Raw genomic sequence first — 17,270 nt, 5'->3', positions numbered from 1 at the left:
GTGACGCATCAAGCTGATTTGTATTTGTGTTCATTTTAATTTTACAGTTAATGATACAGAAGTAATGTTTATGGAGAAGGCACACTACTCCTGTAGTGAAAATAAAATAGGAAACAGGAAAAATTTAGAAGAATGAAATTGTTAAAATTAGGAAAATGTACTTAAAGTATTAAAAGAAAGAATTACAATAATACTGCTGTCGTTGATGAAACAATAAGACTTTTCTCTGTTTAGATCTTTTAATGTTAAAGCAAACAGACCTGTGATGCTTTTGGTTTTCTGTCTTTCTTTATTCAGTCAGTCTGCTTTTTATATTCCCATCATGCACTCTGCTGTCATTTTAGTTGCTGCCACTCCCACCTACCTTTCTCTAGATTCACCTCACCTGTCCCTCCACTTACATAGTAACCTGTTTATTATTGTAGGGTCTACCTTACAATGTAAGGTGCCTTGAGGTGACCATAGTTGTTATTTTTCACTTTATAAATAAAATTGATTTTTTTTCCACTTTCCTCATTCTCTCATTAGGTATATAGTATTTTAAGCAGCTTATGTCATCATTTCCTGTCTTCTGCATTATTGTTGTGCCTCAGCTTTCCAGTATTTTGCTTTATGAGTTAATGTTGCCATGCTCATGAACTTCTTCTTTGTTTGTCTGTATCAAATTTTTGTTTTGTTATATTTTCCCTAATTAAAAACTCTTTGCTTTTTTTATCCCTCTCCTGAGTCGTGCTCTCCTATCACAAACCCGCTATGAGAACACTGAAACGTTGAAAAGTTTTAGCTCAGTCTCATCAGGGTGCAAATTGATTATTTTTAAGTAGTGCTGTCAGCGTTAATCTCGTTAAATTGATGTTAACGCTATAACTGCATTAATGCAAGTTAATCAGTTAATCAGTCATTTAAACCAAATAAACACAACCACAAATGTGACTGCTGCAGCTATTGCAAGAGGTGATAATACACAGAATGGCAGACCACATGACTGGGTAATTTTATTACAGGAATTTGTTTGTCTGAGAAGCTTCCTGTTGACGAGCTTCCTCAATGTGTTTAAATGTTTCCGCTTTTATTTAATGAGTCCCTTATCATAAATCCATTTAAATGTCAGCCAAAATCTGACACTTGGTGTAAATGTACTCCTTTGCGAGCCAAACTAGGGCTTAGAAAGAATCAGTCTTGACATGTTGCACATCTATGTTTTAATTCTTAAGTAGTAATCATCGAGGTGAACTTCACTAGAGCTGGACAAAAAACCCGAAAAAAAAAAAATTGGCACCCCAGGAAATGTTATCTCATATATGAAAACACAGACATGTATGTTAACTTATCATATTATTATTTTTAAATAAACTCAGAGTTCTCTGGTGTGAACCGAAGCAGTAATGATGATAATTCAAGCTCTCTTATGGCTCAGCCCACTGAAAAGAGCTCACTCTTTAGCTTCCCAAACAACGCTTCACATTGATTTTTTCAATTCATTTAAAAAAAATAAGTAGTGACAAAATATATATTATATCAAAGATTTATTATTTACATGGCTTACTATACTGAACATCTAACAAAAAAAAGAACATCCCAACGTTCCAAAGTTTTCCAAAAACTCCAGTGTCTATGAAGAATTTTTTTTTACCACTTAACTCAACTTAAATATTCTCTTTCTTAGCCCTTTATTCTGAAAAGAAATAATCATGGTACAAGGACATATATATACAGTCTCAATACGATGCACAATGCAGAGTACATGAATGAGAAATCACGGTCGGAATTCCTCCTCTCTATACTTACACTCAATGAGCTCCTCCCTAACGAATGCCAAGTTATCTTCTCCATACTGTTTATATCCATCCATCTTCATCCGCTTTATCCTAGGCCAGGTTGCGGGGGCAGCAGCCTAAGCAGAGAGGCCCAGACCACCCCCAGCCACCTCCTCCAGCTTATCCGGGGGAACACCAAGGCGTTCCCAGGCCAGCCGAGAGATATAATCTCTCCAGCGTCTCCTGGGTCTGCCCCGGGGCCTCCTCCCGGTGGGACATGCCCAGAATACCTCACCCAGGAGGCGCCCAGGAGGCATCCTTGTCAGATGCCCGAACCACCTCAGCTGGCTCCTTTCGATGTGGAGCAGCAGCTGCTCTAACTCTGAGCCCCTCCTGGATGGCCGAACTTCTCACCCTATCTCTAAGGGAGAGGCCAGCCACCCTTCGGAGGAAGCTCATTTCTGCCGCTTGTATCCGCGATCTCGTTCTTTCGGTCACTACCCACAGCTCGTGGCCATAGGTGAGGGTAGGGACGTAGATCGACCGGTAAATTGAGAGCTTCGCTTTTACACTCAGCTCCCTCTTCACCACGACGGACCGGTGCAGCGTCTGCATTACTGCAGCCGCAGCCCCAATCCGTCTGTCGATCTCCGGCTCCCTTCTCCCATAACTCGCGAACAAGACCCAGAGATACTTGACCTCCTCCACTTGGGGCAGGAACTCATCCCCAACCCGGAGTGGGCACTCCACCCTTTTCCGGCTGAGAACCATGGCCTCAGATTTGGAGGTGCTGATCCTCATTCCCGCTGCTTCACACTCGGCTGCGAACCGCTCCAGTGCGAGCTGGAGGCCCTCACCCGATGAAGCCAACAGAACCACATCATCCGTAAAAAGCAGAGATGAGATTCTGAGGCCACCAAAGTGAAAGCCCTCCGCCACTTGGCTGCGCCTAGAAATCCTGTCCATAAAAATTATGAACAGAACCGGTGACAAAGGGCAGCCCTGGCAGAGCCCATCACCCACCGGGAACGAGTCCGTTGTTTATATGTGCGTGTAATTTCATTGCAAAAATCCAACATCGGTGTACTCAAGTGCATAAGATGGAACACAATTAATTCTGAAAAAATACAAACCAAGAGTTGTTTGTTGACAGTATAGTATTTTTTTTACCTCTTACCACCCACCGGGTCCCTGGTGACAGGCTAGCCATGTCCGATGCCGGTCATTTAAACAACCAATAATTTTTTGGAATTTAAATTGTGCTGACTCACTTTGTTCAGCACAGCCCAGAGTAAAATGAAACATAAAACATAGTAGAACTTTTTTTTTTTAGACACAAAAACAACTCGAGCATCTTTTTTGGGAGCCGGACTAAGGGTTACAAGTTTTGCCGTACCCCAGGGACCAGCGCGAAGTTGTGTGGCAGATTCTGGCATGGAAGCTGAGGGTCCAGCCAGCCAGAGAAAAGACTATGGGCTCAAATTGTGGTCATAAATATTTTGTACTTGTAAATCAGTTTTTGTACTTTTAAATCAGGATTTGTATGTGTAAAAAAGATTGTATGTGGACTTAGCCAAAAAATACATGTGAAACTCTGCACTCAACTACAAATTTTGAGCCTATTTTTTTCCTTTCATCTGATTGGTCAATGTCATGTCAATCACAAAATTAACTATTCAATCGGAGAACAGATGGGTTTGGCTGTCGGAGGGGCGCTTTATGGAGCTTCAGGTCCTTGAAGGGTGATACAGTTTGAAGCTGGAGGATCTCTATATAAATATCCGATAGAAGCTAGGTCCCCTAACTTTCATTAGCTGTTGAAAGGATAAAGTTGTGGTATATCAGTGATTAGAAATAACATTATTACTTTAGGATTAGTTTAACACAAAGTCAGGGCTGACCCGGGACCATTGCTGTGAGTCACAGTGCGCAGCATAAAGGTCCTTTCACACGGTAAGCATGTCTGTTATAGCCTGCGCTTCATAAATGTCTGTTTGATTATTCAAACCTGGTTTAAAACGTGACTCATTTGTTGTCCAAAAACCTTTCCTCTTGATAAGGAAAGTTACTGGTTTAAAAATACATGTATATTTTCAAGTTTTTAGCTGTATGTCAAACAGATAGATAGACTCTTGAGCATATTTATATAGCAAAATCCATAATGTTATAACCACGCTAAATAAAAGGTGCCCAAGTGCGCACACTAATGCAAGTCTTTGAACTGTATGTTAATCAGTACATGAAGTGTACCTCTACCTCTATAGCTGAAAAGAGTCTGTATCCATAATTTGTGAATCTACTGATTTGTTTTTAACCCTTTAAAGCCGGTCGGAGCGGGCACGCTCTGTTTTGCGTAACTATTTTTAAATCCCGGTAGCACTGCAACCACGTAAGCTAGCGCAATAATTTTTTTTTCATATGAAACCGGAGGAGTTGTACTTACATCTTATGCCATCAGCTTGTCCTCGGTCACAGTTTCCTTCCACATATAGTTCCACATATATGTTCACATTTTGGACAGAGAGGAGAGATGGTTTGAAAGAGGAGTGAAAGAAGCCATCTATGTCCACTGTGAGCGACCATCTTTGAACAGAGGCGGGGGTTTACGACACCAACTGTCTGCCATCTATAATCCAGTTTTGAGATCCCTTCCCAGACGCCTTAATGCCCACTCACATCCTGGGCCATCTGACCTCAGGAATTCGCATGATAAGGTGGGGCCAGGTTTCACAATGAACACACCCGAAACTCTGGCTGATTGGGACCCACGCCCAGTTTCACACCTTGGCTCAGGCGATTAGAGGATCATCAGGGGGTCCTTTTGTCCCTCTGTTACTCCCACTAGGTTTATATCTGGGACTCTCCACCATTTGACCTTAGAACTGAAGAAGCTTCTCGGATGAGAGGTGAAACGTCTTCAAGCAACTTAAAGAAGTCCAGACACTTTTCTTTGCAAGCTCCTTTGACTACGATGACCTGGATGACTGAGAACCTTCACAGACATATTCCACATAAAGCTTTGCAAAAACTGCATAAAATGCACTTGCAGCAACAAAAACATAATGTTCCAGAAACACGCTTTGCCGATCCGATCAGCTGTTTGTAACACTTCCTACATCCATCAGCGTGAACTATCGCATGTCCGCCATGACCTGCCCGAAACCGGAAGTGACGTCATTTTGTGGAAATGTAGTTTTTTACCATCCGGACCTTATGAGCTTATACTGGTGTTTTTAAAAGTTATGTTTGACTCTATGACTTTCTGTGTCGTTTCTTTATTATTATTATTTATTATTTATTTATTATTTAATTATTTTCATTTTTCCTGCAGTATATAAAAATTGGTGTATTTCAAAAATAAAACTATGAAGACACTTAAAGTAAATTTCCTGTGGTAGGAAACTATTTTGTGCAACTTTTTTGTATTTAGAATTTTGAGGGATAAGCCTCTTAAATTTCTTTAACTAGAAATATATGTTAAAAAAACAAAAACGATTTTAAATTTCTTTGTAGTTTATTGCACTTTTTTGCAATTTATGTAATTACTATGCACTTAATGCATACATATCATTAAAATTTGGGCTATAATGGTTGTATTGATGTATAGCAACTTGAAATGCTCCCAAAAATGGCTCCACAGCATGTAAAAATATAATATAAGCTGTGGCGGATTTGGTTCTATGGTAGGTCTTAAAGGGTTAATGTGACACCTTTTTTTCCCCCACAAACTGCAGATGATGAATCCTTTTTATTTTAGAAAATGTCCTTAAACTATGGTTGTTTGTACTTACTGAGTTCTTCTTTATAGTGAAGTGTGAATTGTGAACGAATTGTTCAATACTCGAGAATCACTTTACTGACTCGTGAATCATGATTCACAAGCCCAACTGACTCACTGACTCATCCCTGTTGCTGTTAGCAAACTATTTTCATCAGTAGAAATATATCTAGCTTTAAATTAAAATTGTGGGGAAAATAAACAACAGCCAGTTTCTTAAGAAAAACATTTCTGCTCTGAATTGGAAGAAAAAAACCCTGAGTAGAAACTCACATCAAGATAATAGCTCCTCGGTTCACAGTAGCATCGCTCAGCTAACATGCTAACAGCATATTTGAGTTACTCACCCCCTCCCTTGCTGTGCTGAATCGTAGCATAAACGAATCCCTCTCTCACTCACCCCCTCCCTCCTGGCTCATAGCTTCTTCTTCTTCTTGGTTGGCAACCAATGTTAAAGTGCATTACCGCCCCATGGCTCACAGCTCAGTGGACATTTAAATATACATAAAAATATATATTTGACACGTTTGAGGAAAATTAAAATAAAATAAAAATAAATAAAATAAATTTCCCTTTTTAGAAATCTTTTTTTTCTCCTTTTTGCTTTATAGAAACAGCTGTTTTTCTTTTTCAATCACTCATCTTAGTAGTAGGATATACATGAAAAGAGAAACAAATCTGTGTGTGTGTGTGTGTGTGTGTGTGTGTGTGTGTGTGTGTGTGTGTGTGTGTGTGTGTGTGTGTGTGTGTGTTTGTGTGTTTGTGCATGCTTGCAGATGAGAGGTCACGACAGGAGCTTCCTGAGTTGACATTTATAAACTATAAAGTCAGTTTGGACCGAGGACTTCGCGAGCTGTTGGTAAACATAAAAGTACATTCACTCTTAATAAAATTACTTTTTTACTTCATGCACAACGTGCAACAAGAATCTAAATCTCTGTATCATAATAATTTCTATAAAAACATGGTGTTTTATAGGGACAATATGACAAATCTTTATTAATTACCATAGATCATTAATAGGGAACAAAAAAAAAGAGGAAAGGAGGATAAAGTGTCACTTCAGCAAAGCTGCTGGGAGACAGAAGTGTTCACACGTTTTTAACAAAAGGCTTAAAACACAAAACTCTAATATCAGTTACAACTGGTAAGATGATGAGTTTTACTTCTCACTGTTCACATTATGGTATTCTACTTTTGCTCTGTGGGACTGCAAAAATGTCTTTGTATTGATGGTATAAACCAGACTTTCACAGTCTACATCTTTACTGTTTTTTCTTCTTTTGTTCACTCCTAGGCTGATAAAAAATTCAAAGACATCCACTAACCACAAACACAGAACCCACTAGCTAAATAACTATTAGCTGATTTTTTCCCTAGACAGTTGGTCAGCTGACTGAGAGAAACACCTGATGTCATCCACTTGGGTCATCATGAACGCTGAAGGAGATGTGCTCCATAGTCACACTTATATTTGTATTTCCTTAACTTACATCCCATGTTCTTTTTAAATCCAGCTTCCCTTTATGATTTAATGAGAAATTGGTAAAAACCATTGCTCAACTTATGTCTGGATGAAGGCAAATAATTCTGATGAAAAGGAAACTGACCCCGTAACTAATTGTAAGCATTTTGCCACTGAGTCGAGGGCTAATAAAAATAAGACCATGCGGTGTCCAGTGTAACTACGTGTGCAGCTGGTTATTCCATTGTGGACATCTGAAAGACTCATTGTGTAACTCAGGGTGTAAGCAGCAAGTCCTATATAGTAGACTGACTGTAAACATGAGGAATACATCTAAAATCCAAGCAGAAGGTAAGGCTAATAGTTATTTAGTTAGTGGGTTCTGTGTTTGTGGTTAGCGAATGTCTTTGGATTTTTTATCAGCCTAGGAGTGAACAAAAGAAGAAAAAACAGTAAAAAGTACAAAGTCTGGTTTATACCATCAATACAAAGACATTTTTGCAGTCCCACAGAGCAAAAGTAGCATACCATAATGTGGACAGTGAGAAGTAAAACTCATCATCTTACCAGTTGTAACTGATATTAGAGTTTTGTGTTTTAAGCCTTTTGTTAAAAACGTGTGAACACTTCTGTCTCCCAGCAGCTTTGCTGAAGTGACACTTTATCCTCCTTTACTCTTTTTTTTTTTGTTCCCTATAAATGATCTATGGTAAAGATTTTGCCATAACCATTATGGATTTTGCAATATAAATATGCTCAAGAGTTTATCATATGTTTCACATCCAGCTAAAAACTTGAAAATATACATATATTTTTAAATCAGTAACTTTCCATATCAAGAGGAAAGGTTTTTGGACAACAAATGAGTCACGTTTTAAACCAGGTTTGAATAATCAAACAGACATTTATGAAGCGCAGGCTATAACAGACATGCTTACTGTGTGAAAGGTTGCAGGCGTCTTGAAGTAGAGAAACACGCTGTATTGTTGCAATTCTCTTTTGCATAAGCAACACCTGAAACGCTCTGTGCAGGTAGCAAAGTCTGCGCTGTGGGGGTAGTGCGGCTCCAATGCACATCCAGGCATCAACCGGTCTTTTCTCCGGCTGGCTGGACCCTCAGCTTCCATGCCAGGACCTGCCACACAACTTCGCGCTGGTCCCAGGGGTACGGCAAAACTTTTAAGCCTGGGCTTGGCTCCCAAAAAAGATGCTCGAATTGTTCTTGTGTCTAACAAAATAAGTTCTAATATGTTTTATGTTTCATTTTACTCTGGGTTGTGCTGAACAAAGTGAGTCAGCACAATTTAAATTCCAAAAAATTATTGGTCGCTTAAATGACCGGCATCTGACATGGCTAGCCTGTCACCAGGGACCCAGTGGGTGGTAAGAGGTTAAAAAAAATACTATACTGTCAACAAACAACTCTTGGTTTGTATTTTTTCAGAATTAATTGTCTTCCATCTTATGCACTTGAGTACACCGATGTTGGATTTTTGCGATGAAATTACACGCACATATAAACAGTATGGAGAAAATAACTTGGCATTTGTTAGGGAGGAGCTCATTGAGTGTAAGTATAGAGAGGAGGAATTCCTACAGTTTTTACACTACAGTAAAAACTGTAGTGTCTCTAAAGGCCACTTAAGGCTGGTTCTAAAAGCAAGTCAGTACCTAAAGCCTTTTTTTTCTCACAGAAGCTAATTCGGTGACAACCCCAGTCTATGGGAATGTGAAAGGGATGTTTTGGGTTTAGAAAAAACTGACTTTGTTGTTACATTGCAGTAATATTGAGTAAACATTTAACAGTTGGAGGTTGATCATGGAGCAAGAAGAAAGTTTTCCTTTGTTAAATCAAGCCGCTTTCTTATCATGACTGCTGCTGAATACTTTGTATTCAATAAGCTTAGAAAGTTAATAATGTGTCTGATAATGTGCATAATATGTGTAGCAATGTGTACTTCATCAGTCAGTTAAACCTTTGACGTATGTACAATATTACAAGATAACAGAATAGGATAGTATGAGTAGAAGCAACAGGATCACTGCAGTAGGAACTAAGCAGAGCAATGCCAGTCATGTCAGGTCCCAGTTTAAAGTTGCCTCCTCCAAGCTCCAACTAATGGCCAGCTGCCACCTACACTTACTTAACAGAAAACATAGGAAAAATTGACAGAAGCAGGCTAACTACCATGATCAATCTGTGTCTATAAGCAGCCATATGTGCTTTGACCAAAGATTCTGATGCATCCCTGATCTGGTGTATTACCCAGAACAGTGATGCAACAAAACTTCAAGTCAGGTGACAGGTGGGAAAGTCCCAAGGTCAAAGGCATCAATCAAACTCAAAGTGACACATGCTATATACCTATATCTATCCAGCCAAATCTCTCCAGAGTACCTGGGTTCTACCCCACCCAAAAGGTCCACTGCAGGCATGCTAGTCACATGCCTGAACCGCCTCAACTGGCTTCTTTTGATATGGTGAAAAAGTGGCTCTACACTGAGCCCCTCTTGAATGGACCCGCTCTTTGCCCTATCTCTAAAGACGAAGCCAGCTACCAGAGCTATCAGAGACAGCTAATTTATAGGAATCTGTCACTACCCAAAGGGCACAAGTTGTTTTCCCAAGTGGAGATTAAAAACCAGACTTCGGAAAAGTGAGTGTCCTGCAGAAACAGTCAAAATGTGAGATATTGTCTCAAGATGGGAACAAGGAAAAGTCTCCAGTCCCAGATAAAGAAGGAGAAATTCTCTCTGGACTTACAGGTAGTAAAAGCTAAAGCATCAAGCTCAACAGACTTCTCCTTCTCTCTTCAGATCGTTTTTTTTTTACTATAGTACCTGTAATCAGAATCAGAATCAGAATCAGAATACTTTATTGATCCCTGGGGGAAATTATTTTTTGTTACAGTGCTCCATTATAAACCAACATTAAGACAAGACAGACAATATGCTAACTATGAATAGTACAATATATACATATATATACATACATACATACATAAGTCACTTATAAATAAATATTTGGAAAAGAAACATGTGTAGTTGTAGCAGCAAACAGTGTGTTAAGTGGATGCGTTGTACAGGGAGATGGCCACAGGCAGGAATGATTTCCTGTGTCGTTCAGTGGTGCTTTTCGGTAATCTCAGTCTCTCACTGAACGAGCTCCTGTGACTGACCAGCATGTCATGGAGTGGGTGGGAGGTGTTATCCAACATTGTCTTTATCTTGGACAGCATCCGCCTCTCCGACACCACCTTGAGGGAGTCCAGCTCCATCCCCACAACATTGCTGGCCTTACGGATCAGTTTATTAAGTCTGTTGGCATCTGCGACCCTCAGCCTGCTCCCCCAGCATGCAACAGCATAGAGGATCGCACTGGCCACCACAGACTCATAGAAAATCCTCAGCATTTTCTGGCAGATGTTGAAGGACCTCAGTCGCCTCAAAAAATAGAGACGACTCTGGCCCTTCCTGTAAAGTGCTGTGGTGTTTTTAGCCCAGTCCAGTTTATTGTCAATGTGTACTCCAAGGTATTTATAGTCCTCCACAATGTCAACACTGACCCCCTGGATTGAAACAGGGGTCAAGTGTTTCCTGGTCTTCCTGAAGTCCACGATCAGTTCCTTGGTCTTTGCCACGTTGAGCTGCAGATGATTCTGCTCACACCACGTGACAAAGGAGTCGACCACAGCCCGGTACTCTGTCTCATCATCCCTGCTGATGCATCCAACCACCGCAGAGTCATCAGAAAACTTCTGAAGATGGCAGGTCTCTGTGCAGTGGCTGAAGTCTGTGGTGTAGAGGGTGAAGAGGAAGGGGGAGAGGACAGTCCCCTGTGGTGCCCCTGTGTTGCTAATCACCTTGTCAGACACACACTGTGGGAGACGTACATATTGTGGTCTTCCTGTCAGGTAATCAACAATCCAGGACACCAGAGAAGCATCCACCTGCATCGCTGCTAACTTATCACCCAGGAGGGTCGGCCTGATGGTGTTGAAAGCACTGGAAAAGTCAAAAAACATGACCCTCACAGTGCTCGCCGGCTGGTCCAGATGGGTGTAGACACGATTGAGCAGGTAGATGATGGCGTCCTCTGTTCCGAGACGAGGCTGATAAGCGAACTGAAGGGGATCCAGATGTGGTCTTACTATGGGTCGCAGCTGGTCCAGGATGAGCCTTTCCAAGGTCTTCATGATGTGGGAGGTCAGTGCCACGGGCCTGTAATCCTGGGGGCCACTGGGACGAGGCGTCTTTGGTACAGGGACGAGGCATGATGTCTTCCACATCACCGGGACCCTCTGCAGACTCAGACTCAGCATAAACAGTTTATGAAAGACTCCACACAGCTGGGGGGCACAGGCCTTGAGGACAAGGGGACTCACTCCGTCTGGTCCAGCAGACTTGCCTGAGTGAAGTCTCCTCATTTGCATCTCAACCTGGTATTGAGTGAAGGTGATGGGTGGGGGAGGGGTGTCAGGAATCTCACAGGAGGCAACATGTGAAGAGAGAGGCTGGCACAGTGGTGTGGCTCTGGATTCCAGGCTGACTGCAGGTGAGGTTGTGGGGGTGGGAGCAGACACTGTGGTGTTGAATCTATTGAAAAACAGATTCAACTCGTCGGCTCTATTCTCACCTCCCTCAGCTCCCCTGCTGTTGGTTGGCCTGAATCCAGTGATGGTCTTCATGCCCCTCCACACCTCTCTCATGCTGTTCTGCTGGAGTTTCCACTCCAGCTTCCTCCTGTAATTGTCCTTAGCCTCTCTGATCTTGTCCTTTAGTAACACCTGGACCTTCCTCACCTCCTCTTTGTTGCCCCTTCTGAAAGCCCTCTTCTTGTTGTTGAGGAGGGCTTTGATGTCCTTAGTCACCCACGGCTTGTTATTTGGGTAACAATGAACAGTCTGAGCTGGAACAATGGAGTCGGTGCAGAAAGTTATGTAGTCTGTGATACACTCAGTAAGCCCATTGATGTCCTCGGCGTGAGGCTCACAGAGTGTTTCCCAGTCGGTCACCTCGAAACAGCCCTGTAGTTCCGCTATTGCCTCCTCTGACCACCTCCTAACAGTCCTGGTGGTCACCTGAGCAATCTGTTCTTTTACTTTAAAATATCTAACAGGTGGTTACAAAATTAGAAGGTCTATATGATAGATCACATATGATTTATTTTCTTGTATGAAATAAATGAAGAGCAGGTTACTTAAGAACTGTCAATTAAAAAATAAGCAGAGGAAGAAAACTATGAAGAGATCAGCTGCTCTGTGCTGGGATTTGACTGCCACAGGACAGAGGAGGATAGAAGAAGATGGAAATAAATGTCTTAAATAACAAGAAACTTGTCCAAATGACTGCAGGGAGGCTAGCATAAAAAGCACCTCTATAAATATATTAAAAGTGTGATAAAACAGTATGATAAAACAGTTACACAGACATTAACCACTGCCTCACAGCGAGAAGGCCGTGAGTATGAATCCACCATCCAGCCAGGGCCTGTCTGTGAGTTCTTTCTGGGTACTCCAGCTTCATTACACAATACAAAGACATGCAGATAGTGTAGACCAGTAGATTAACTGGTGATTTAGATAGCTGTGAATGTGAGCCTGAATGGTTAACTGCCATGAGATAGACTGGCAGCCTTTGCAGGATGTACTCACATACACATACTGTAATGAACTTGAGTTCGCTCTTTATTATTCACAGAAAAGTGAGACTTTTATTTTATTGTCTTAAGTGATCAGATCTATGGACTAAGAGTACAACTCAGGAGTGGGATATAAAATGAAAAGTCTAAATTTACGTTATTAAACAAGTATGCAAAGGTCAAAGTAGCCAGTGGTCACAGAAAATGAAGCTCAGAATTGGCAGGAAACAAAAAAATTGGAAATCTTTGGACATCTTTGGAAAGCTCAGACAAAGACAAGTAAAAAGACAACTGATGGAAATGAGCAGCTTTATGTATGAGGGACATTTTGAGGGAATGAGGAACACGTTAAAATGTGAGAGGAGGGTCAGGACAGGTGACAGGTGGGAGTGGCAGCATCTGAAGTGTCAGCAGAGTGCATGATGGGAACATAAAAAGACTGACTGAATAAAGAACGACAGAAAGCCCAAAGCATCACAGGCCTGTTTGCTTTGACATTACAACATCTAAACTGAGAAGTGTTTCACTCACTCTGTTTCTGCTAAAATCACACATTGACTTTTACGTTGTCGTCTCTCCTCTGTAGCAGCCTGATCATTTGGTAAGACTTAATTTTTTTTTACATATAGTAATTATATAAAATTGTATAATACTCTAAAAAGTAACTGCCTTAATTTACTCCTTAGGTTTAGAAATTTGTGACATGATTTTCTGTTTTAATCTTTTGTTTGTCTAATTATGTCTTTTTATATTTTTTTTCCAGGTGATGAGTTTTGTGACAGTCCAGTCTGTGAACATCATGACAGACATCATGTTACTGAGTCTCCTTCTTATTCCAAGTGAGCCGTCTCATTACAGTCATTTATAGTCTGAAAGATCAGTGAAGATAGATATACTTTACGAAGTAAATCCATGGCTCTTGGAGTTGATTTTGTCATTATAATTTTTATCTTCATTCAGATTTGCACCTTTTAATTTAGCTCTTACCTTTTCCAGGCACTTTGGCTGCTTGTCCTCAAGATTCACACCTGTTCATCACTGCACCAACAGAGATGGAAGCTCTGAGTGGATCTTGTTTACAAATCCCATGTAACTTTAGTGAAATTGGAACAGAAAAGGTTGACAGCACAAGACCTGTGTTTGGAGTGTGGATTAAAAATCATTCTGATATTTTTGCACATCCAAACAATGAGATCTTCAACAGCAGTGGGACAGTTAACATCTATCCAATGAACATTACAGGAAACCTGAAGGAGAAACACTGCACCACTCTGTTTTCCAATTTAACCACAAATTATACAAACACATACTACTTCAGAATTATGAACTGGCCCTACAGAGCAACAGCTGTTTGTGATCCTCTTAAAATAACAATTAAAGGTGAGAAAGTTTTCTTTCAATTTATTAAGAACATAAATCCTAAACAGCTACAACTTTTGTGTAAACAACACAAAGCAGTTGTGGTCAAATGTGCAAATCAACCTGTTTAATTGATTTGTAATGGAAAATTGTAACTTCATTTCATGAGAAACAAAGACATGGGGGATGAAAAAAAAAACAATTCATAATGTGTTCAAAAGTGCTCTACACCGTAAAAAAAAAAAAATCCTAAAAAAAAGTAATATTCCGGCAGCTGGGGAGCCAAAATAATACCAGAAAATAACAGAAAATAACTTTCTCATAAAAATACGGTTATTTTCAGTAATGACAATACAGTTTGTTGCCTAATTTTACATGGGATTTTGCCTTTTTCAAATGCTTTTAAACATTAAATTAAGAACATTTTAACGTGATTAAACAATGAAATTACCTATAAACAAGGTCAATGAATGCGGCAATATGAATAATAATACTGAAATGTACAAAAATATACAGTTAACAGTTGGTTTAAATAATAATTGATTGCATTCATATAGTGCTTTACAATTCCACTTTATAATTCCCCTCTGGCCATCACCAGTAGGTGGTAGGTGAAGCGTCTTGCCCGAGCACACAACGACCGAGAGTCTCTGAGCTGGGGCTCGAACTGGCAACCTTCTGATTACAAGGCGAACTGCCAACTCTTGAGCCACGATCGCCCTAAGTAACAATAATAATAATTATTATTTGATGTAAAAAAAGTTTATAAGAATCATTTTATATATTTTTCCATAGCATTACATTTGAATTTAACAGTTCAATCTTTCAAATAACGGACAAATATTGGTGAAATGATGATACATTTGTGAATGTATTTTAACAATCTAAGTATGCATATGTACAGACATGCATTTAAAAAACAAGAAAATTATGTTTTATTAGATTTACAGTGATTTTACGTTAATTTACATTTGAAATGTAAAATCACAGTCTATTGATGTAAATTTAATGATGTTCTAGAAGAACAGTGCAAAACTGTAAAATACACAGTAAAATACTTTTATATTACAATTTATTTTACAGTGTATAGTAAACACAGTTTTTAAAACCTAAAATACGAACTATATTTCACACTGTTAACAAACAGATATATTTACCACATATTATCCAAACCTCACAGAGTTCAATAACCATCTTGTTCAGAAGACCTTAAGCTACTTGTGCAAAGCCCTTAAAAATGAACAAGCCTTCAGCAAAACTGCAAGAAAACAGAAAATTAAAAATCGAAAAAAATCATGCAAATGAAGAAAAAACTCTTAGTGGCTCCTTCTAGTAAAACTCAAAGCAACAAATTAAAATATCAGTTAAAGCATGAATGCAATAATGCAAAATACACAATGTGAATGCATATTCATGTTTGTATAACAAGTTGATTTCAAAGGAAAATAACTAATGGTCATCACAAACTAGAATCCTACTGCGATTCTCTCTGTTCTCCACTATTGCCTGTGCTTACAATGAGATACAAAAAGAGCATTGTTCTCTGACAGCGATTGAAAATCATAACATAGTTTGCAATGGTATTTTGTACAATATCTTATTTACTTTTTTACACACATTTTTTTAGTTCTTCAAACATATTTAGAGAACCACGAAAAATTAAAAACATGTTAAAAATGTATGCAAATACTTTTTGTCCACTACATACGGTGTATATTTTTTATTATCCAGTGGTATCACTGATCTGCATCTTTTTCTTGACTCTATTTCCTGCGTTATTGGTGTAACGAAATGTTTCATGTGAAACCACAGATTCTCCTTGGAGGCCCAATATTACAATCCAAGGTGATCTGAAGGAGAAGGAGTCTGTCACTATAACCTGCTCAGCTCTCACTCCCTGTCCACACTCCCCTCCTCAACTCACCTGGAATCTCCAACAAGACTCTCACAACAAAATAGAGAAAAACACAGATGGAAGCTTTACAACTAAAATCCAGCAGAACATCACTCTGTCAGACACACATGATGGAAAGAAGATCAGCTGCTCTGCCAGATACCCTGTGAACCAAGGAAACGACACCAAGACAGCAGAGACAGAAGAGACTCTCAGTGTTTCATGTAAGACACTCGTTGTTTGGTTGTTTTTTTTTTATCCTGTCATTAAAAAAATGTTTAAAGGACTTCATTTTTTTTTCTCCAGATGCTCCTAAAGACACCTCAGCATCCATCAGTCCATCAGGTTTGGTGTCAGCAGGCAGCTGGGTGAACCTGACCTGCTTCAGCAGAGCCAAACCTCCAGTCAGCAACTTCACCTGGTTCAAGAAGAGCAGAGATGGAGCTGTGAAAGCATCTGAAGGAGAGATTTACAGCTTCAATGTAACAGATGGAGGAGTTTATTACTGTGTGGCCACTAATGATCTGGGTAATCAGACATCAGCAGTGATTCGTGTGACTGTTGCAGGTAACAGCTGTAGCCAAGATCTGTTCTCAAATGAGTTTTTCTTTGTGTCCATGCAAAATTAATTGTTGTTACTTGATCTTTTCTTTAGGTCTCATTTCATCTGGAGTCACACTGTGGCCACTTATTGGTGGAATCATTTGGATTGTTGACCTCTTACTTCTGTAATGTTATTCTGCTTAATGGTTTTTGTTTGGTAAGTATCACACTTCAAAGCAGAAAACAGAAAAAAAGTTGCTGACACAAATATGTTACCTGCACATTAAAAATATTTGTTTCAAATCACATTTAATTTTTCTCAAATCTAAATTAAATACTGTACTCAATTTAACTGCTGTTTATTTCTTCCTGGTGATTAAATATAGCTCCTTTGTTTATGATCATGTTTATACAGTTTTTCCATGCTCAGATGCTGTGTGTGCTCTCCTGTGATTTATTTGTATGTTAGATATCTTGGTATAAATGTATCAGAGTTAACAAAAATGTTGTTCAAATGATGTCCAAATGCAACAAAACCATCCTGAAAGCAATTCTGTAAAGATCAAATGCAATACTGTGATACTTCTGATTCATCACACAATAATAAACTAAGTACAATTTTTGACAAAGTGGGATTTTGCCAAAATGTTAGTGAAAATTAAGGGGTTGCCATTAAAGCATGTTTTATTAAAAATATTAAATTAAGAACTCTGCCTTATCAAATAGAATAGAATAACCCTTTATTTTAATTGTATATGTACAATACAATTATGAAATTAAGCAGTTAATAAGTTGTATTTTGTGTTCTTTACATTTGCAAATGTGAAGTGGCA

General features: G+C 39.4%; 1 protein-coding gene across 1 annotated transcript; it reads left to right on the top strand.

Annotated features, from left to right (window-relative positions):
- The first annotated feature begins 13,407 nt into the window (after positions 1-13,407).
- On the top strand, positions 13,408-17,026 carry LOC146701463 (myelin-associated glycoprotein-like). The gene is made up of 5 exons (XM_085467803.1): positions 13,408-13,480; positions 13,638-14,021; positions 15,813-16,118; positions 16,201-16,461; positions 16,550-17,026. The coding sequence occupies exons 1-5, from the start codon at positions 13,408-13,410 to the stop codon at positions 16,624-16,626; spliced, it is 1,101 nt and encodes a 366-aa protein (XP_085323929.1). The 3' UTR covers positions 16,627-17,026.
- The last annotated feature ends 244 nt before the right edge of the window (positions 17,027-17,270 follow it).

This window comes from Copadichromis virginalis, linkage group LG9 (genome assembly GCF_057382275.1).
Source record: "Copadichromis virginalis isolate Kocher_CV1m ecotype Utaka linkage group LG9, C_Virginalis_male_GT1.1, whole genome shotgun sequence".
NCBI classification, from domain to species: Eukaryota; Metazoa; Chordata; class Actinopteri; order Cichliformes; family Cichlidae; genus Copadichromis; species Copadichromis virginalis.
Note: the sequence above shows the minus strand (reverse complement) of the source record. Positions and strands in the feature narration are given on the sequence as shown.

Coding starts and splice junctions, on each gene's coding strand:
- LOC146701463 (XM_085467803.1), top strand. CDS start 13,408: ATGAGTTTTGTGACAGTCCAGTCTGTGAACATCATGACAGACATCATG. Junction 13,481..13,637: donor GAGTCTCCTTCTTATTCCAA/GTGAGCCGTCTC, acceptor TACCTTTTCCAG/GCACTTTGGCTGCTTGTCCT. Junction 14,022..15,812: donor TCTTAAAATAACAATTAAAG/GTGAGAAAGTTT, acceptor GTGAAACCACAG/ATTCTCCTTGGAGGCCCAAT.